The sequence below is a fragment of the Daucus carota genome, chromosome 6, assembly GCF_001625215.2.
Source record: "Daucus carota subsp. sativus chromosome 6, DH1 v3.0, whole genome shotgun sequence".
Taxonomy (NCBI): domain Eukaryota; kingdom Viridiplantae; phylum Streptophyta; class Magnoliopsida; order Apiales; family Apiaceae; genus Daucus; species Daucus carota.
In genome coordinates, this window is record NC_030386.2 from 19,399,127 (window position 1) to 19,420,483 (window position 21,357).

Sequence of the window (21,357 nt, forward strand, 5' to 3'; positions counted from 1 at the left end):
AAAAAATGACAATAAAATTTTATGTAAACTTGATAAAAGTTAAAAATATTTCACTGTGGTGGCCAATATTAACAATACTTTATATGGAAATATAAATTGCGTAATTTATATTTTGTTTATCTTATTTTGTAAATGCGCATTAAGAAAAGGTGAATTCAAAATCGTCAAATGCCTATTCCAAAAACACAAATAATATTTACTATTTCAAATTAGTAATCCATATTTTTCTTTGCTGTCAAATTAACCAATTTTGACTGGACATTGCAGTTTTGTTTTTTTAATAATTTTAAGAAACTGAAAATTATATTTTGAAAAAATATATATATATATATATTATTAATTTAATTTTATAATATTTTTTATAATATTTTTTAATTGTATAGCATATGTAACTTTTAGTCCAAATCGATCAACTTGACGAAAATATATATAAAAAAATGGATTATTAATCTTAAACGGGAAAAGTTAAAAAGACTAGGTTGAATAGAATTTCTTAAACTCCGGGTCAACAATATATAAACTACTTTATAGTTTCTCCACCTTTTTCACCCATGCAAAGGCGCTTATATATAATATAATATAAATTGCAGCTTCATCTTTTCCCTTACATACAGGAACTTTAATGAATGATCTATCTTCAACAAAACCGAACATTATGTATTGCTGCATGTTATTTCATCTTTGAATATTTCTGAAAATGCCCTTCTTCACATTCTCCTAATTGGTTAGTCATCATGCAATTTTTTAATCATTTTCAATCATAATTTCGAATAAAATGATCATATTCTTAATCCCAATTTTTAAAATTTTTCTTGGTAACAAATGGTATAAAATATCATGATTTTGGTGTTATGGTCTAACCTTTGTTGATGATGTAATGATGTTAATGCATGTGTTACAGGGCAGGAGAGAATTGTTGTTTAGAATGATTTTGTGTTACAGGATTGCATAAGCTGAGTGAAATGGAAACCTTGGCAGCTTCTGATCACACTTCTGTTGTGTCCATCAATATTTTTGTAGCTCTTCTTTGTGCATGTATTGTACTTGGTCATCTCCTCGAAGAGAATCGATGGATGAACGAGTCCATCACAGCCCTTTTCATTGTAAGTCCTAATTGTCAATTTCTGATCACAAGGTTATGATTTCTGCCACATTTTAGGCCAGTTTGTTGTGCATTGATCCGGATTCTGCTCAAATTGTGTTCTTTGCTAGCGGACCTCGTTATGTCAAAAGTCTTAGGCCTTTTAGGTTAGAAGAATTTTGTTCATAGTCTACATTGTTAGTTAGTGATTCTAGTGGCTAAAATGAGTCCCCGTGGAGATCAGGTAGTCACTTGATAGTTTTTGGCGAGAACAATGGGCACTTTTAAGGCTAACATCGTACATTTCCTATAATGTGACACTATGTACCTGCTTATCAATCAGTTATAGCCTAAAGGGGTAGTGATTATTGTTCTTTTGTGGATTATGTTTTCGTATTGATACTTATGGATGAATTGCAGGGTCTGTGCACAGGAGCTGTTATTTTGCTCGTGACTCGTGGAAAGAACTCGCATCTTCTAGTGTTTAGTGAAGATCTGTTCTTCATATATCTTCTTCCGCCAATCATATTCAATGCCGGGTGAGTTGGATCAATGTCTTGCAATTCGGAAAATATACTAATCAGTTCTGTGGCTTCTGTCATGACTGGCAACAATATTTATACCAGGTTTCAGGTTAAGAAGAAGCAATTCTTTCGAAATTTCATTACTATTATGATGTTTGGCGCTATTGGTACCCTGGTTTCATGTTCTATTATTTCATTTGGTACGCGAATTCTGCACTTGATTTTACCCGTACAAATTGTTTCTTCAGTTGCATAGTTCATGTATCACAAAACTTTGCCTTATTGTTTTTCTATGATCCAGGTGTTTCAAAACTTTTTAAGAAACTGGGTGTTGATTCTCAGGACATTGGGGACTATCTGGGTATTTATTTCTGCACTTGATTGCCAGCACCTTCACTTTCTGTTAGTTTGTAAGGACCGTAATATCGTTTTTCTGTTAATGTAGCCATTGGAGCAATATTTGCTGCAACAGATTCCGTTTGCACACTGCAGGTACATAATTCATACCCTAGGCATGATTATGTTTAGGAGTGTTTTGGAGGGCTTATTTGTCGCCTTGAAGCCCGTAAATGCTAATAATTTGTTTAAGAGCCTAAAGCTCCCAGCAGATCCAACAGAGAACATAAATTGAAATGTGCAGGTGCTTAATCAGGATGAGACTCCGTTGCTATACAGTCTGGTATTTGGCGAGGGTGTCGTGAATGATGCTACATCAGTGGTGCTTTTTAATGCTATTCAGGGCTTTGACATCTCAAGTTTTGATTACAGTATTGGCCTGCATTTCATCGGCAATTTCATCCATCTGTTCCTCACAAGCACTTTGTTGGGGGTTTTCGTAAGCCTCTCCCTCTCGCTTTTCCTCTTTTAGATTTCTGTTTATCTAAGGTCAGTGGTTTCTGTTCATATACGAAAATTACTTTCTCTACTGCAGACCGGACTTCTGAGTGCCTTCGTTATTAAAAAGCTATATTTCGGAAGGTAATATTTATCTCCAGTATGTCTGCAAGGTTGTGCATTTGATCTCCCTTTGCACAATTGTCTGTTTATGTAATATTTTCACCCCTTTGTGAAGTCCTTTGTCGAAAGGAAATACGTTTGCATAACATTGAATCATTTACGTGTCTCAGGCACTCTACAGATCGTGAAGTAGCCCTGATGATCCTCATGGCTTACCTTTCTTATGTGCTGGCAGAAGTAAGTTTCTGATATTTTTCGCATGAGATTTTTCATGGAAATCGACACAGCAAGCTTAATTTGCTTTTGTACAGCTGTTCTATCTGAGTGGTATTCTCACTGTATTTTTCTGCGGGATTGTAATGTCTCACTACACCTGGCACAATGTAACGGAGAGTTCAAGGATCACAACCAAGTATGTCTTTGTCATATCACCATACATCGCTTTACTAGTATAAACGCGGCCTTCTTATTAATATTCCAAGTTCTTCGGCTAATTCATCCACAGACATGCTTTTGCAACATTGTCATTCATTGCTGAGCTCTTCATCTTCCTTTACGTTGGTATGGATGCCTTGGATATTGAGAAATGGAGGTTCGTGAATGATAGGTAAGTCGAATTTGGATAAATAGATGGTAATTTATGCATATCATGCTTCTGACAAGTGTGCTTATCATCTTCATCGCGTTACAATGGTTCCTGATTCCATGTTTAGCTCGTAATCCTATACTTTTGCAGCCCTGGAACATCAGTCGCTGTGAGCTCTATACTTCTGTGCTTAATCTTGATTGGAAGAGCAGCATTCGTGTTTCCTCTTTCGTTCTTGTCAAATCTGGCCAAGAAAAATACTAACGAGTACATAACGTTCAGGGAGCAAGTAAGGATCCGCGTGCTTCTTTCAAACATCTTGATTCCGTTTGTGAACTTAATCATTCTTCTGTCATGTCTGATTACAGATCATTATATGGTGGGCAGGTCTCATGAGAGGGGCCGTGTCAATGGCTCTCGCTTATAATAAGGTAATCTTCATAACACGTACCTGAAGCTAATTGTCTTGAAATCGCCACAACCCAAACCAGTAACAGACCTAAAACCAGAACCTAAGATTTCTAAAGTTGAAACCCCGACCCAATGCCAGAATCCTTGTTTTGTCACTGCTTTTATGCTTCTTGTTTCTCCGAATTTAACATATTTATACAGTTCACCAGGGCAGGTCACACACAAAAGAAAGAGAACGCGCTAATGATCACCAGCACCATAACTGTCGTTCTGTTTAGTACAGCGGTACGTATCTCTTTCCAGCTTGTAAAGCTACACCTTAATTTTCCCAGGCAACACAAGTATTCTAAATATGACTTGTGTGTTTTTGTTTTTGTTTAGGTGTTTGGTTTGATGTCACAACCTCTTATACGGTGCCTGCTACCGCCAGGTAAAGTGTCAGCAAGTGTTGCATCATCCGAGAACAGTAGTCCCAAGGATTCAATCACTGTTCCATTACTCGGCCACCGGGTGGATGATTCTGAAAATCCTCGACCCACCAGCCTGCGCTTGCTCTTGACCACTCCCACACACACTGTGCATCGCTACTGGCGTAAGTTTGATGATGCCTTTATGCGTCCTGTTTTTGGTGGCCGGGGGTTCGTTCCCTACGTTCCTGGTTCTCCTATTGAACGGAGTACTCCAGCACTGTAACAGGGAAATTTGTACGTGCAAAGAATCCATCGATAAAAACGAGTTACAGAGAGCTGACTTGTGGTTGTAGCATCTACCGTATGATCTGAAAATTGTTGTGAACGTCGGTTAATATTGAAAGCTGATGATACTTTTATGTAAGATCGGAAAGATCTACAGAGAGGAGAGAGATTCATGATTTAGTCACCCAAGTTGTGTAATATACAGAATTCGGAGTAAATATATTTAAATATTATATACTCTTATAGTACTGTGATCTCTATTCAACAATGCAGCACTGAGTCAAAAAATGTGCATCATTTTACAAAAAATTTGAATGTCTGAGAAGCACAGACAAGTGCATAATTCAAAAAATAACGACTTGCTGAAGGTATGACATGCCCAATTTTTTTAGAAATTTTATTTTCCATACATCGATACCCAACAGAATAATTGACAAAGGTATAAAAGGTTACAGCAATTGCAAGTTATCAGTAAAAAGGTTTAAAACATCGCATACTAGAAATGGAAGTTTTCTACGTCAATATTCAGCAAAGAAGATAGTGCATCCATAATAGCGTGGTGACTTGGCAGTTTTGCACGATCTCTTTGCAGCTTTAAGTAAGTTTGCTGTTATCTACAGGCGTAAAGAGTCTTCCTGCTGTATTTTCATACTAACCGGTGCTTAGGGCTTGTTGAGAAGGTAACCAAACAAGATGCTAACAAGTGCAACCAAACAAACAAACATCAGAGGAAATCCCGGTTGAAGTCTTTGTTCACTTCTCTTACTCCTAAGCAGAGCCTGCGAAACAAAAGAGCATGGAATATAACATGAAGGAAATTCTCTGGAAAATAATAAAGTCTAGTCTATGTTGGTGCACTTGGTTTTATCACATTGTGGCAGCATAGATGACCTCACACTCTTTAGGGATTTTTTTTTTTTTTTTTTTTGGGGGGGGGGGGGGGGGGGGATACAAACTAAAACCACTGTACAAGCATGTCCCCATAAAAAAGATCTGAAATGAATGCAAGAGAGAAGAAAAGGCTAAGAGGTGAGAGGTCTGTTACTGGGTTTCATATGTAGCTTCATGAGGAGTACATACAAAGCGATACAACTTAGTAAATGACATCTTACGTAAATTTAAAAGTTATACATTTGACATATAAAAGGTCCACCACAATTCCACAAACATATATTGTCATGAAAGAAGTTCCCCGAAGAAGCCAATGACTCAGTAGATACAGTAATTTTCCCACATTAAAATTTAACTGTCCATTTGCAGAATGCATATTACTGAATTTTACAGGGATAGACAGAGATTTAACAACATGATATACACAATCTCTTTGCTAGTGGTCAGTGGACATGAGAAGGAGGAACATTGTGGAACTCTAGCACGGTTTGGATAGTACATATATAAACAGTTTCTTTATCATTAGCAACCCATTCAACCCTCAAAGGAGACCAAATTTTTCCAAGTAATTCAATGACAGCACTGGACATTTAAAGCATTCAGAACGTATGGGTCAAAAAGAATTTACAACTTACCAATTCCTGCTGTAAAAGTTTCCTGTCTTGGGTGCTTAGCTTCTTCTCTTCTGTCAGTTTTGAAATTGTTCTCTCGGCCTGAGACAAGCCACAGATTTTGGTTACTAACAGTCCTTGGTGGTGAAAAACATATCCATATTTTGCTAAACACCCAGAAGCAATCAACAACAGAGTCATTTTTGGTGTTTCCTTGAAAGTGAGTGATTCTCTTTTCCTATTACATATCAACTGTCACTTATTGCAGAACTTTCTTTAGAAAGAAAACAAAATACTGAAGTAAACAAGGATGAATTGATTTCTAAGGGGAGTAATGTCTTCTATAAGTATATTACTCTGTAAAAAAGTATGAATACTAATTGTATGCATAACAGTTGAATAACTTCACATTATATTGTCAAGCACTTCTCTCTATATAGTTGTGGACCTATAACTGACATAATGCGATGATTTATAATCTGCCACTAACCCTAAAAATTATTTCACCTGGCTTGGCTATTTCCTCTACAGTAACTTTATGCTGTAATATACGTGTTACTCTCAGTTAAACATTTCATGGAATTGAAACTACATATACTGAAAATCTTACCTCGTTTAACTTTGATTCAAATTCTCCTATTTTTGACTTCACCTCCTCAATTACCTTCACTAACTTCAGCTCATCCCCGTCCATTATTATAGATTCTACAACATTCAGTGGTTTATAGTCCTTTACAACTTTGACTACCTTCAGCTCCTCCAGATCCTTTACCGTTTTAGAAAAACCATCCTGCTTTTCATACACAACATCTTTGCTTAGCATCAACTCCTCAGTATTCTTTTTCATTATTGGCTTTAATTCGTCAGCAACATCCATTTTGGTTTGTTTCACATCCTCGATAACCTAATAGTTTAGCGAACAATGAATTAGTACAATATGTCTTGAATTTGAAATATATGACGGAAAGAAACCAACATTTTGTAGCTAACCTAAATTCTCTAAATCGAATCTATGCTTGATAAGCTAAACAATATGAAACTGAATATGACCCAACACCTTCATAAATGATATTAAAAACCTCGGCCGAATATAGGACCTGGTCTTTATAAACCAGAATGGACAAATCAGAGACAAGATTTCAGACTGATTTAAGACAGGAACAGTTGTTATTAAAGAACAGCTCACCGTCTGACGTGGACTGAAGTTTTCGATGCTATTTGGATTTTGATCTTCTGGTATTGACACTTCACAAGATTGCACCTGCTTTAGTCTTTCATTGACCGGAGAAAGTATAGGAGAACTGGGTGGGCTGACAAGAATCACTCTAAGCTTCTTCTCCTCAACATACTTTCCATCTTTTTCAAACTAGGACAAGAAACGATGAAATTACATGAATATTAAATGAAAACCAGAAACTCTTAATAGTGAAAAGTCTTCAAAGGGTACCGTGTCAGATGTAATATCCTCCTCGGTCGTCCCCGCAACAACCATAGCACATTGAAGTAAAAACTTGTCCTTGCAGATCATATTAGGAGGAATAGTCCGTTGTGCTTGCATTGTAACTATGTTTACACAGGTGCAAAGAATAATAGGTTCAATGCAAGCTTAAGGTTCGTACATTAGGCAGAATTGCCACGACCAAGTTACTTGAAATATCAATGAGAACCAGATACCTGTAAAATCACATATTGCCTTTGGACTCAATACTCCTGTGTTTGGTCGCACACAGTATTTTTTTGGAGATGTTGTTTTCACCTGTGAGTACATTACTTTAGTTTATTGATCTCAAATCCATGTAATAAATGCATAGTTACATAAGTAATATCCACGTAAGCAACTACGCGTTTGCACCTTATAGGCAACATGTTGGTTGGTCTTATTGACTAATCGAACAGAGCATGAACACTGTTTCTTCAACTTAACTACAAAAAACAAGGAAACATAGTCACAAAAATCAAATTTCAATTTCTCAGAAAGCCAGAGCAGAATAATCAGGGAAGTAAGAAACAAATTGCTTTTAAACGGCACTACAAGCTTAGATATAGAGTATACTTTAATATCTCAACCAAGATAATAGAAGGGAAATTATAACTATGAACCTTCCAAAAGCAAAATTTCAAATAGATTTTCCAAAAAAAATGTTTCATAAATTTCTATATATTTCGTAACTTCCCAAATTTCTTTTCCACAAGCCAGATGCATTCCCATAAACAACCTCCCAGATGCATACATCTCACTCACCAGATACCAAGTGGAACATACTAGGTAATAGGTATCTTTAAATAAAACCCACCTTCAGATAACAACAGCTTAACAAAGTTTCACAATGGAAGTAAACAGCTGTTTTCTGTAACTAGCCACTACATTCTTGAATCAACTAAATGTTAACACTCACTGCTAACAAAAATACCGGTTACAAATAAGAAATGTCAACTTACATATAAATTTGAGTTCCTGTGGCTGAATTTCCAGAAGTTCGGTACTCATTATTAGACTTCAAACAATCCAAAAGGGCATTAATAACACCAAACCTGACTACCAATTCAACGGATCCAGATCTCTTCACCTGTAAATCAGTTAAGCACAACTCATACAAAAATATTTATACATATATTCACACATCCAAACCACTAAAGTGGCTTAAATCACAAACATACAAAATCACTAAACTTAATCAATTTAACAAATCTAAATTTCTTCACCTGTAATCCAGTAAACACAACTTGTATCTCTAAAATAACTAAATCTATACATTCAGTTACAAAACCAACTTAAATCTCACAACTAAGACATACGGATAGAAATCAGACTGCAAAACACACTATAGTGTAACAATATAATCAATACGCCAACTTACAAATGAATTTGAGCACCTCTCGTTGAATTCCCAGAAGTTAAATCCAAAAAAGAAAATATCATAATCACTAAACCTTACCAGAAAGTAAACAAAAATTGAGATTCCTTCACCAGAAAAATCAAAAAAGAAGAAGAAGAAGAAACTACAGCTTATTATACTCATATAACCGAATCTATACATACTATTACAAAAAATTTATTAGAAAATCAACTATAATTTCACATTTAAGTCGTACATTTAAAATTTAAACAGGTATCAACAGTCAAACACGAAAGCCTAACAATCACCTCACAGAATATGAAAACAATAAATGCCAACTGACGTATGTGCTCCTCTTGTTAAATTTCCCGAAACATAAAAACAGTGGACCTAACCAGAAATTCAACAAATCGAGATCTCCACCCCTGCCAATTCAGAACAACACTAATTATATGACTGATAAACCAAATCTACACATAAAAATCACAAACATCTAGTCATAACGTTCGGTTTGGAATATTACTATCAGTCTATAATCACCTCGAGGCAGTAAAACAGAAATTGACTTAAATAACTCAATCAAGTCATTACACGTAAAATTTGAACTACAAATCAATCCTTAATTAAACACGGTAACCTCATAATCGCCTTGCAACACATGAACACGGAATATTTCAACTTACGAAACAAATTCAAGCTCATACGCAACTCATAGAAGCAAATCTAAACGTAAAAGTACATGCACAACTTAAATAACTCGTAAATCAAAGCTATGTGTATAATTTGACTTGCATTTAACGATTAAATTGCAAAGCAGTTAATAATGGAACAATAGAGAGCAGAAAACGAGCGAGAAATGTGAGTGATGAGAGAGATGAGGAACTTACGAGAGAGACGGAGAGATGTGAGCGTTGGATTGTTGATTAAGCTTAAATATCCATCAAAATGATGCGTGCATCATTTTATATATACAGAGAGAGAGAGAGACTTAGCAAAAGAAACAGAGAGCTGGTGGAGAGAGATTTAGCAAAAAACAGAGAGCTGGTAGAGAGAGAGAGATAAATGGTAGTGACGAGTGAAAGGCACGTTTAAATCTCCATAACGACTGTCTTTGTTGGTTGTTTGCGTGTGCTGGCAGCTACGACCCGACCCGACCCGGTTTAAATTCTGTGTCATTCCACTTTTTTATTTTATTTTTTTGTTTATTAAGGTTCATTCTTTTTATTTCAATACAAATAAGTTAGAAAATGCACTAATTTTTTTATAAAAAAAGTTTGCTTGGGAAGTAAATAACAGACAAACTCGACTACGTTCTTATTCACAACTGATCAATTATAAGTGACTTTATGATTATATGTGAATATCCCCGGGGAAAAACTTTTACTTTTCGAATTCCATGTTGCTAAACTATGCAAAGGTCTTGACAAATATATTTTGCTTTTAGCTGGCATCCTTTCTTATAGGATTCTATTAACTTTTATAAAGATATCACTTTCGACTTTATAGATTGTATATTATTCATACATGATTCTTGGCTTTCTTGCTCCTTTTAGCTAGAAACGTGTTTACATACTTCAGATCAGAAATAACTAGTAAGATCTGTAGAACTATTAACTATACCGATAGATACAGTTCATTTTCAACAAAGACGAAATGGCAACACGTATAAAGAAGATAATCGGTATTTGTATATACTCATACATCTAAACCTCGGTTAAGGGTATTTACATTGTACATAACAACATTTTACGAGTGCATCAGCTCGAGTTGATGAAACTGGCCAAGTAGAAACCGTTTAGATTCAAAGGGAGGGTCTGAGCTTGTGCATTGTGTGATTGTCAGTATTTACACAATGAACCACCGATTGTATTCTACTTTTGTATTGTCAAGGTTATATCTCCCAATCAGCGTCAAAGAAGCCAGCATCTTTCATTTCAGAGTAGTATACACTCTCCAAATGGAAATCATCCTCCTACGATCATCAAAATACATTGGTCAAGGTTATATACACATCTTTTACTAAGATTGAGACCAGCAAGTAACCTAGATAAAATAATATTTTTTTACAAGATTAAAGCAAGTGGTTACCTCAAAAAAGTCTGCAAGAAATGTAACATATAGCAGAGGGAGATACAAGGCATGATAACAAATGGTAGTGAAACTATATAACCTGTCAATAAGGAAAAGATTAATCTATCGGATAAAGCCAAGTTAAGGAATATAACAGCACTAACAGAAAGAACTTTTGTAAATTACCAGGATCCAAATACAAAACCAGGTCCAGTCAACAAAAGACAAGCTAGCGATGCCGTCACATTCAAGCAAAACATGATGATAGCGTACTTGTAAAATGCTGGTCTAGCTGAAAAAAATGAGTGATCATGTTACATGAAACCATACATAGAAAAGAATTAAAGAGGCAAGCATAAATTGAAAGAGTATGAAGTATTTATAAAATCCCTGGCTGTAAGACATAGCAAATCACTGTGCTTACATAGCAGACTTGTAAAAAGTGCCAATCAAAATAATAACCTACCAGGCAGTCTCTCTCTCCAATCTGAGTTATACATAAATAGAATGACACCATATACTGCGGTAAGTAGTAACTTGTGGACGGCCCACAATCCCCATTTGACCCGATTTCTGTGTTCACCATCGGTGATAAATAGTGGAACTGAAAATCCATACAGGTAGATCGCCTACAGCATGATGAGAAGCAAGAAGATAATCATCCAATACTTTTGAAGAGAAGCATGAATATTATCTAGATTTAACCAATAGAAAAGAATGACAGAAGATTAGACCACTTCTAAACCACTTCCTGTTCACCATAGTGTTATGCTTTAAAAACATAACTGTAAAGTCATACCCCCATGCCAAAGGAAAACATCAACTGATCAACACTAACTTCATTTGTTTTCTAGGATCACAGTGGCTCAAGTTTAGAGAACGGGATAGTACTGCAAACATAGACCAAAAAATCGAAGATGCTTGATTTTGTCTCCACTCTTTTGACCTTGTAAATAAATTGTAAATTGTGATGTGAAGAAATAGGACTAGATGACGTGTGATTTGCATTAGAATGTGAGTAAAAATAAATACAGGATAAGTTAATAAGTTTGATTACATAATAGTTACTTTCAGTCCCAATTACATATATGTAGTTCATTTCTCAACTCGATCATATAATGATCTAGGTTACTTAATTTTTCCAATCCCAAGCCCCTGTACATTTCGAACTATTAATTTATAGATGAGCCAATAAGGAGCATTTGAACGTATTTCAAATTCTTGACCTAAACTCTTAGTACAACAGAAGTATGCTTCTCTACATAAATTATCAAAGATAATCCAATATGATCCTCTCTCTCTTACCTTGCAACTTTAACATGTAATTAAGTATTTCAAAGAATTTTCAAATTAAGTGCTCAAGCAATGACAGATTATTCTGAGGACGAATAATATTACTGACGATACCTTGAGGAGTATGTCAAAAGCAACAATGAGACCCGAGACAACAAACGTCCTGGTCAAACCTTCTTTTCCGCTAGAATGATTTCCTTGGAGTAAGAAGGCCACCAAGCTTACTTCAAGAAAAAGCATCCCAGCATCTGTAAAAAGCGAAAGAGCATTCCATGGTGTTTCTTTTGCAGAAGTGCATTCCCATGCCTGTACCAAACTAACAAAGTCTTATCAATATGATAAACAACCTGATATGCATTTGCCTGTTCATAACAATGTCAGGAATTTTTGCAGTAACAAACTTTCAGGGTGAATGTTTTAACAGAAGGATATGCATATTTTTAGAAATAGTCAAGCAGACTGATATCTTTGCACACTGGTCTATACCCCTGGTGCCAACTGCAGTAAGGATCTTATTTCAAATATGATAATTTTTCTATATTGCAGTTCAAAAAATTCATTTTATTGCTGTCCCCCATCCCTTCAGAACCTCATTCAATTTTCATTTAAATCTATTGTTTTTTCCGATTCTGTAAGGCGATCGCACATGTCGAAAGTGTACATGTTATTACGACTTTGCTAGTAAATTTATGAAGAACATTGAATAGACAGTAATGTATTGGACATAACAGGTTGATGGAAATTTTCTGTGAAATGAGGCTGATTTGAAGGCTAAAACAAGTTTCTTAGGATTCAGATCATGTGAGACCAAGAGAATGCAGAGATTACATTAGGAAACTCGAAACATAAAGAATCAGGGGAAGAATTATACAACTTGTTCTTCCTCATTGGCTATAATTACAATGAACTAAAACAAGCACTTGCATAACAACTAAAAGCACGGCAATAGATAGAACTGTAGTCTGCTAACTTGCAAAATGCAATCAGTGCACATATAACACTAAGTACTTCAGTACTGCCATACACTTTAGTTCTGGTATCCCATTGCTCTTTGCTCTAAAAAAATTCAAAAACATAGTCATTTTGCTACATCAAAGCGGACACTGTTTAAAATTCTCAAAAGTATCATCAAATCAACCTATAAAAAAAATTCCATCCATAAGTGTCTATAAGTTCACATATAAAGGATAGAAGCCTCCTTCCGTTTTGTTGGATAAAATAAAAATTAGAAGAAAATGGAATGAAATGTAAACTATTTTGTAGGTAGACACTCAAAATTTTCCCTTCGTCCGGTTTTCTGTAAATACAATAAAATTTTAAACTAGAGCCAAATTCCACCAATTCAGTGGGAAGGATGCACATTCCTGATTCCTAGTGATTGTCTTCACAAACCTCATGATTACAAGAGAATCAAGTAAACTTTCATTTCTACACGTTCTAATTTCATCCTTACATTTCCAGTCTTTGAATATACTAAAGTATACGGCAGATAAGAGTGTCATATAATATCCATTTAGTGACTTATACCAACACATCAAGATATTGTGAGAGTTGCTCATCTAACAAAACAAGGTCCCTAAGAAATCTCGAAGCTGGATGTCAAATCCTACACTGAAATCATCAGCTTATTCTGTAAAAATCTCTCCACCCTATTCATGGCTTTATGTTCACAAATATTTGAATAAACAGAAACAATCTGATACAATCTATACAACTTCCACTTCTATACATTACAAAACCTCATTAATTTATAAATTTCAATTCTATCACCGTATGCCCGCATCTCTCCAAATTCTATACCGAAGCAGAAAATTAAACCATACAACAAATGAATTTCATTCTTTAAACAGTAGAACCTCTACACATTACTAACCACACACTACCAGATAGTTTAATTACTCCAAGATTATTAAGTTTTCAAGTTCAAAACACACTGCTTCCCCGTATTAAATTTCGAGGTCACTAATGCATTCAAGATTCTATTGCACATTCTTTTGGTAATAAGTCATTAGAGTAATTACAAAATCATGCAAACCTGAAGCAAGCACCAAGCAAGATTAAAAAACACCACGAACCAAACTGAACCGTAATACGCAATCATAACAACTGATCGCCCATTCAAGAGCTTAACAAAGCTCTTCTTTGCCTGAAATGCTAAAAACAACAAAAACATAACACAAGGCAAAACCAATGCTACATTGTGCCAGAATCCATGGCAATTTATAAGCCATCCGTACATATTCCCGCCATTTTTATCAACATCTAATGAATTTGAGTTTGATATAACTGAGAATGGTGATTGTGCAATTGCTTCTAAATCTTTCATGATTGTGTCAAATTGGAGCTTTGTGTGAGAGATAAATGTCTGTTGTATGCATGTGTAGAGGTAATTGAGATGTGGAATTGTTAATTGGAGATTGTTGATATTGGGGGAAATTTAGGATGGTGAGGAAGCCCTAACCCTAATTTTGGTTTTGATTGTGTTTTTGTTCCTTTTTTTTTTTTATGATATCAGGGGAAATTTGGGATTGTGTTTTTATTTTGTTCTTGTACTGATATTTCCATTCCATAAATATCAATATCAATATTCTCTATATATTTATACCGTGTTTGGAAGTTAGCGGTTTGAGAAAAAATTAGAAGTTTGGGGTGAGTCGGAGGTTTGACTATTTCAATCCGCTAATGATAGTGTTTGATAGTTAGGAGATTGAAATAGAGGTTTGGCCTCAAAAAGCTAATTTTTAAAAAGCTATTTTGAGAAATTTTTGTTAGCGGTTTTGATATGTGTCATAAAAAGCTAATGAAACAGCTATTTACCAAACAGTTTTACACGAAACCGCTAATTCAATCCGCTAGTCAAAACATCTAATTCAATTAGCTAGTCAAAACATATAATTCAATCCGCTAACAACTAACCGCTAACAGCTAATTTCCAAACAGAGCCTTAATGACGGCCGCGAACGATCCCAAAGTAACGAGCTTTTTGTCACTTCATTGTCTTTTACTTGCTTTTATTAAGCAGCACTAATTTAGATTTGGATATCAGATATTCTGTATGGAAACTCGACCCAAAATTCAAATCCGATCCAAATCCGAAACTCGAAAGTATTTTAAAATTCACCGATTTTTGACCGGCTTTTTCCGATTAATCCCGTATTTTGACCGATTAATCCCAATTTTGATCGACTTTCAGAAAAAACGATTTTTCAACCAATTAACGCTTAATCGAGATGGTGGCCGATCGAACATCGATTAATCAGATTAATCGCCGAATTTTTAAACACTGAGTATTACATCCAAATGAAAGATTCTGAGTCCAAATATTTTTATTTAAATCAAATAAAACAATCAAAAAATTAAAAATGAATAGTAGATAAATTTTTAAAAATCTAAAAATATTATCTAAAATACTAGAATTCAAAATCTTTCATTTGGATGTGATACCATTCATAAAAAATGTGCGAAAGTCGATATATAATATTTTCATAATCTCTTCTATATATAATAGCAGAACAGGGGGATAAAATTGGTGATACTTTTAAATCCTTAGGACAAGTATTTGCTGAGACAATTTAATCAGTGTTAAAAGACAGTTTTGTCCCCTCCAATAATATAGCCGGTGTGAACTCAGTGCTTCCAAAACACTTCCTTCCCCAAAACTCTCTACCTGCCCAGGCGCTTGTCATTCAATCAAAGAGTTTCCTTGAGATGGGTCGCTGTGGGTGCTGTTGTGCATGCTCGACGCAATTGTTCTCTTTCATTTAATTCCTAGAGTGAGTTGTGCTTTAGGTGATTGAAGCTTTTTTTCCAGGGTTTGTGTTAATTTTCGCTCATACGGTGTGTTCATTCTATGTTGTGTCTAGATATGTTGCATACATAATGGCGGATGATGCATGTTTCTATGTGCTGCATACATAACCGTTGGAGGATCAGGAAACAGCTCCTGCAAAGTGCTTGAGCTATAGTGATAAAAATCGTTTTTTAATTGGTGAATTGGTTCTGGCCTGTTTGTCTTTCTTTCTGGGAAGCTGTGGAATTTGGGTATCGCAACTGGTTTTCAGGAGTTTGTTGGTCATTTCAGAGGTTTCAAAGAAACAAGATACTGCACAGCACTTGATTCGTCGAGCCTATACTTTCAGGATTTGCTAAGAAACCAGGTACAACATTTGATCATGCCATCATGTTTTTGCTTCATCGGATTCAATTTTGTTTACATTTTAATCGGTTCCAAGATGCAAGCAGCAATATAACCTTAATCCATAGATTCCATATAGGTGATGGGGTTTTATATTAAAAAATAAAACCACCTATAATTCATCATCTTATGAGTGATGGCGATTTATTTTTTTTGTCATAGTGTGATATAAAGTTCTAGATATACATATATAAGGCAAAATACAGTAAAAAATCTAGAAATCAATAATGTCGGGACCGGGGAAATTTATTAATTTAGAGAGTTATTAATTTATCGATAAATCAATAATTATTAATTTAAAGAGTTTTTAACAGATTAAACTGTACAGGGCAAACAAAAGGCAAATTAATCTATACCTCTTAGATTTACATTGGAGCGAACCTTGGGAATCAAAGTAAATTAGTAACTACTGTGTTCATATGTTTTGGAAGTGAATAATGACTTTTGAAGTACTGTATAGTGACTGTAGATAAGAGGAATAAATAAGAGGAATAAATAAGAGGAATAAATGTGTTCGGTGTACAGTATTCTTAAGTAAGTTCACGTGAGGTATTGGATGCAACAAGAAAACTTATAGATGAGCTCCAAATAGATTTGAACTTCAAAGAAAAATAGGCAACTATTGAATCATATTTCAATAGAGTGTAATATATTTTTCTTCAGCTTTTATGAATTATTAATTTATGATTTTCTTGGAACCGAAAAAAATAAAGGGATCTCCCGAAAAATTATGATCTTATTATTTTATCTGCTTTTTCAATTTTTTACATTGGCCCAAGTCGGGAATATATATTTTTTTTAGAGAGTTTATTAATTTACCGAGTATTAATTTAAAGAGTTTCTACTGTACCTTTGCCTTGCCTCACCAGGTTTGTGTTGATGTTATAGGCTTTCTTTTGAGGGAAAAATAAATGAGGATCCTATTGCTTTTTTATATGGCTCAAGTAGTTCATGTTGGCACAAATAATCAATGAGATAGGCACTTACTCGCACTGCCCAAATATATAATGCACTACCTTGGCTATATAATTTTGCTCTTATTATATAGTTAATTTTAATGTTCAGATTCATGATAGAGAGTCACATGTCTTATAGTAGATTAAGTAAGCAATTTTTACAGGTTATACTATATTTTACAAAAGCTAGCAAAGTATATGCATCTGGTCTTTGCTTCCATGTATTATTGCTTTAGTTTTCCCCTGCATCATATGAATTCCCCCCTGCTTGAACAGGTCTTTAAAACTGGTGTTGTTATGGACGACCAGCTGGACACTGCATCAGGTGGGTTACAAAGCTGTCTCCCAGTTCATGATGCATGGCCCATGTGGAGCAGCAAATCCTAAATGCCCCTGCATGTCCAATGGCCAATGCACAAAACATTATCCAAAAAATTTTAGTGACGTAACGGTTATGGATGCAGACGGCTATGCCAGGTATAGGAGGCGGGATACAAAACAAACCGTGGAGTGCAATAATATACACTTGGATAACAGGTATCTCACAAATTCAAAGTATAAATTGTTTACCAATTCTGCATTGCTTTGGTAATGTACCTATGTTACAATTATTATGTAAGATCAAAAATATGCCCATCAAATGTTAGGTAGCCTGATATAAAATTTATGAACAATTCAAATAGAAGGGCAGATCACATTTCAAAGTAAATTGCACGGCACTACACATACATTCACTTATTTATGCTCACTGCTTTATTAATTAGGCATGTGGTCCCTTATCATCGTGGCCTTCTCGTGAAATACCAAGCACACATAAATGTTGAATGGTGCAATCGTACCCTCTCTATAAAATATCTGTTCAAATATATTGGCAAGGGTCCAGATACAGTGACAATTCTGTTAGAGAGTCATGGAACACAAGCACCAACTACAGACATACCCTCGAGCTCCGTCAAGAAACTGTGTGTAGATGAGGTAAAGAACTATTTGTCATGTCGATATGTGTCAGCAGCCGAGTCATGTTGGCGCCTATTTGAGTTTCCAATACATCACAGGGAGCCTTTTGTTCAGCGATTATATTTTCACTTGGAAAATGAGCAGGAAGTAAGGTTTCGTGACAATGAAACTTTGCCAGAGGTTGTTCGGCGGGTCGACCCTGACGGCACCATGTTTATTCAGTGGATGTTGAATAATCGTAATGATGAGCTTGGGCGGGACTTGACATTTATTAAGTACCCAACAAAATTCAGATGGGATGCATCAGCTAAACGTTGGTTTCGCCGCAAACAAAATATTGAGGTGGTTGGACGCATGGTCTATGCACATCCGGCTTCGGGGGAACGTTTTTACATGCGCTTACTATTGAACCTTGTGGTCGGGCCACAGAGTTTTGAGGACATCAGAACGGTGGACAACATTATATACCCTACGTATAAGGAAGCATGCTTTCATAGAGGATTGCTTGAATCAGATAAAGAATGGCATATTGCTCTTTCCGATGCCTCGCTCTATGCAAATGCATCGCAAATCCGGGACTTATTCGTCACTTTATTAGTTTTCTGTGAAATTAGCAACCCGTCAGAGCTTTGGGAGAGGCATTGGGTAGCACTCACTGATGACATAGAATATACTCGACGGAAAATTACAAAATTGCCAAACTTAAAACTCACTGATGATGACAAGCAAATGTTGGCCCTGGAGGCGATTAATGGGCTGTTAAAGCAATATGGGAAAAAGGTTGCAGATTACCCAGGTTTGCCTGACCTTAATATCTCCTCAGGTACTAAGTACATGAACGAGTTATTGCTAAAAGAGATGATGTATGATCGGGAACAGCTTAAATTAAAGTCAGGTGAGGGTATACAATGCTTGAATTATATGCAGCGAATCATCTTTGATCGAATACTGGAATCAGTGCATACAAATAATGGCGGCTTCTACTTTATATATGGCCCTGGTGGGACGGGGAAAACATTCTTGTGGTCGACTATTATAGCGAGCCTTAGGAGCGAAGGGAAGATTGTCCTACCTGTTGCCTCCTCCGGTATTGCTTCACTACTAATGGAAGGTGGTCGGACAGCTCACTCACGATTTAAAATACCAATTGATGTCAATGAATTTAGCTGTTGTGACATTAAACAAAACACACACCTCGCTGAGCTGATATGTAACACAGCCTTGGTCATTTGGGATGAGGCTCCAATGACTAACCGTTTTGTATTTGAGGCCGTTGATCGCACATTCCGTGATATACGCTCCAAGATTAATGAGGAGTCACGATTATTACCATTTGGAGGGCTGACCATGGTTCTAGGAGGCGATTTCCGACAAATTTTGCCAGTCATTCCTAGGAAAGGACGTCAAGAAGTTGTTGCGGCCAGTATTAACAAGTCAAAGCTTTAGGAAAGTTGTGAGGTGTTTACACTGGACGAGAACATGCGTATTGAGACAAATGTACCAACAGTTACAGTTCGAGGAGCCAAAGTACAATTTAGAGATTGGGTGCTGGCTTTGGGTGATGGATCTGAACAAGGTATTGCACTTGGCGACGACCTGGAACCCTCGTGGATAAACTTACCAGAGGAGGTATGCCTCCTACACCTCATTTCAGTCTATGTTCTGTTCCAACATTAGCATGTTAGTATTACACCATCATGTACTTTCTTTGCACTTGACCCATAGAACCAGGTAAACACACTTCTTAAAAAAATACTCAAGATTAGTTTTTGAGGGGCCTTTGCATCTTCTGAACATGACCCTCACATTAGATTGCCTTGCTACAGTATATAAATTATTATCTCAAAGAATACTACAATAATTTTCTGTCTAATCAGGGAATCATTAATTCAAGAGTACCATTCGGTGTAATGATTTTTTTCATAAAAAAACCACATCTTCAGAATCACCACTTGTCCTTAATGAAGAAAATGGCCATGCCATTTACAGTCATATTAGTGCTACACTTGCGTATAGAAATCTGAAGTACAGAATTTGGTTCAAGGAGTTATCTACTTTGGGATACAGGCAATAAATTTTCACTCAAAACATGTTTTCCATTTCTACACGAGGAATGCTTATTAAATTATAGCGTACTCTCATCCAAATACATGTGCTGCAGGTCTTTGTTAACTACTCTGGTGATCCAGTACAGGCAATGGTTAATGAAATCTATGCGGAAATGGATCAAAAACATGGTGACGTAGAGTATCTACGCAATCGAGCTATATTAACACCCCTCAATGAGCATGTTGAAAACGTCAATATCAATGTTTTGCAGAGGCTACCAGGGGAGTTCAAAGTCTACAACAGCTGTGACAGTATCTGTAAGGGTTCTACATTCTCTGAGGCAGACGATGTCTTATACCCTCCTGAATTCTTTAACTCACTCAAATTTAGTGGTATGCCAAATCATGAAATCAGAGTTAAAATTGGAGCGCCGATAATGCTTCTGCGTAACCTAAATGCCAAGAAGGGGTTGTGCAATGGTACCAGGCTGATAATCACACAATGTTACCCGTTTCTGATAGAGGCCCTGATATTGACAGGTAATAGAATTGGTGATACAACATACATCCCAAGGATAAATATGTGCCCGGCTGATAACACATTGCCCTTTAATCTGAAACGAAAGCAGTTTCCGATAGCCGTTTGTTATGCGATGACCGTCAATAAAAGCCAGGGACAAACGGTCCAGAATGTCGGGTTATATCTACCAAGCCCGGTTTTCGGCCATGGGCAGTTCTATGTCGCGGTTTCCAGAGTCACATCGCCAACTGGACTTAGAATAGTTGTGGTTGACAGTGCTAAGGACCAAACAGGTTTAACAAAAAATGTGGTGTACCATGAGGTCTTCGAGAACCTGCCATGAATATATGCTATATATATGAAAAGCCTGATGTCTTTACATTGATGCGGACGCAAGTCGTATATCAACAATTTTAATACAACCCTGACATAATTGTTAGTTCAGCCGAGGCATAACAAACCTTCCTCTGACAAGCCAAAAAAGGTCCAAAAAAAATAAAACATATGTTTCTAAAAAAGGATAACTTATCGTCAGCAGAGTTCACTTTTGGAACACAATGAGCAACAGTAACTTATTACTTGTTCTTAAAACATCTGTGATGGGAAATTTTTGGCTTTGAACTTTTGGAATTGATAATTTTACGCATTGTGGAATATTAAACTCCTCTACCTTAGTTGCACAGTTTCACCGGATTAAAAAAATTATTCATTTAAATCTAAATTAT

The 21,357-nt window shown here is 35.9% G+C and overlaps 4 protein-coding genes and 1 long non-coding RNA gene across 7 annotated transcripts; 3 read left to right on the forward strand and 2 right to left on the reverse strand.

Annotated features, from left to right (window-relative positions):
• The first annotated feature begins 547 nt into the window (after positions 1-547).
• LOC108227521 (sodium/hydrogen exchanger 2) lies at positions 548-4,517 on the forward strand. The gene is made up of 15 exons (XM_017402708.2): positions 548-724; positions 902-1,103; positions 1,502-1,620; positions 1,708-1,805; positions 1,907-1,966; positions 2,051-2,097; positions 2,246-2,440; positions 2,537-2,583; positions 2,733-2,799; positions 2,874-2,974; positions 3,068-3,169; positions 3,299-3,437; positions 3,517-3,579; positions 3,761-3,844; positions 3,941-4,517. Exons 2-15 carry the CDS (start codon positions 963-965, stop codon positions 4,250-4,252), a joined length of 1,575 nt encoding a protein of 524 aa, XP_017258197.2. The 5' UTR covers positions 548-724; positions 902-962; the 3' UTR covers positions 4,253-4,517.
• A 164-nt stretch (positions 4,518-4,681) lies between these two features.
• On the reverse strand, positions 4,682-9,663 carry LOC108224884 (vesicle-associated protein 2-2-like). 3 transcript variants are annotated; one of them, XM_017399627.2, is made up of 10 exons: positions 9,481-9,663; positions 8,902-9,018; positions 8,196-8,323; positions 7,609-7,679; positions 7,431-7,512; positions 7,204-7,319; positions 6,943-7,122; positions 6,367-6,660; positions 5,781-5,858; positions 4,682-5,033 (listed from the first exon to the last, which is right to left on the reverse strand). In XM_017399627.2, the coding sequence occupies exons 3-10, from the start codon at positions 8,242-8,244 to the stop codon at positions 4,917-4,919; spliced, it is 987 nt and encodes a 328-aa protein (XP_017255116.1). In that variant the 5' UTR covers positions 8,245-8,323; positions 8,902-9,018; positions 9,481-9,663; the 3' UTR covers positions 4,682-4,916. The 3 variants fall into 3 exon arrangements, with proteins under 3 accessions (XP_017255116.1, XP_017255117.1, XP_017255118.1); XM_017399628.2 differs by lacking the exon at positions 8,902-9,018 and having other exon boundaries at positions 9,481-9,621; XM_017399629.2 differs by lacking the exons at positions 8,902-9,018; positions 9,481-9,663 and adding an exon at positions 8,615-8,633.
• Positions 9,664-10,259: 596 nt separating this feature from the next.
• Positions 10,260-14,475, reverse strand: LOC108224897 (protein CANDIDATE G-PROTEIN COUPLED RECEPTOR 2). Its single transcript, XM_017399657.2, has 6 exons — positions 13,992-14,475; positions 12,071-12,262; positions 11,130-11,292; positions 10,850-10,955; positions 10,682-10,763; positions 10,260-10,565 (listed from the first exon to the last, which is right to left on the reverse strand). Exons 1-6 carry the CDS (start codon positions 14,280-14,282, stop codon positions 10,485-10,487), a joined length of 915 nt encoding a protein of 304 aa, XP_017255146.1. The 5' UTR covers positions 14,283-14,475; the 3' UTR covers positions 10,260-10,484.
• Positions 14,476-15,551: 1,076 nt separating this feature from the next.
• On the forward strand, positions 15,552-17,639 carry LOC135146952 (uncharacterized). Its single transcript, XR_010284087.1, has 3 exons — positions 15,552-15,729; positions 15,820-16,113; positions 17,384-17,639. It is a non-coding gene; the product is annotated as an uncharacterized LOC135146952 (long non-coding RNA).
• A 209-nt stretch (positions 17,640-17,848) lies between these two features.
• Positions 17,849-19,510, forward strand: LOC108226004 (uncharacterized). The gene has a single exon (XM_017400956.2). The coding sequence runs from the start codon at positions 17,849-17,851 to the stop codon at positions 19,508-19,510; it is 1,662 nt and encodes a 553-aa protein (XP_017256445.2).
• Positions 19,511-21,357: the final 1,847 nt, after the last annotated feature.

Coding starts and splice junctions, on each gene's coding strand:
- LOC108227521 (XM_017402708.2), top strand. CDS start 963: ATGGAAACCTTGGCAGCTTCTGATCACACTTCTGTTGTGTCCATCAAT. Junction 3,438..3,516: donor ACATAACGTTCAGGGAGCAA/GTAAGGATCCGC, acceptor GTCTGATTACAG/ATCATTATATGGTGGGCAGG. Junction 3,580..3,760: donor TGGCTCTCGCTTATAATAAG/GTAATCTTCATA, acceptor ATATTTATACAG/TTCACCAGGGCAGGTCACAC.
- LOC108224884 (XM_017399627.2), bottom strand. CDS start 8,244: ATGAGTACCGAACTTCTGGAAATTCAGCCACAGGAACTCAAATTTATA. Junction 7,680..8,195: donor ACAGGAACTCAAATTTATAT/GTAAGTTGACAT, acceptor TGTTTTTTGTAG/TTAAGTTGAAGAAACAGTGT. Junction 7,320..7,430: donor GGCAATATGTGATTTTACAG/GTATCTGGTTCT, acceptor GTGTAAACATAG/TTACAATGCAAGCACAACGG.
- LOC108224897 (XM_017399657.2), bottom strand. CDS start 14,282: ATGAAAGATTTAGAAGCAATTGCACAATCACCATTCTCAGTTATATCA. Junction 12,263..13,991: donor TTGCTTGGTGCTTGCTTCAG/GTTTGCATGATT, acceptor AGTTTGGTACAG/GCATGGGAATGCACTTCTGC. Junction 10,956..11,129: donor TTGGAGAGAGAGACTGCCTG/GTAGGTTATTAT, acceptor CATTTTTTTCAG/CTAGACCAGCATTTTACAAG.
- LOC108226004 (XM_017400956.2), top strand. CDS start 17,849: ATGCTCACTGCTTTATTAATTAGGCATGTGGTCCCTTATCATCGTGGC.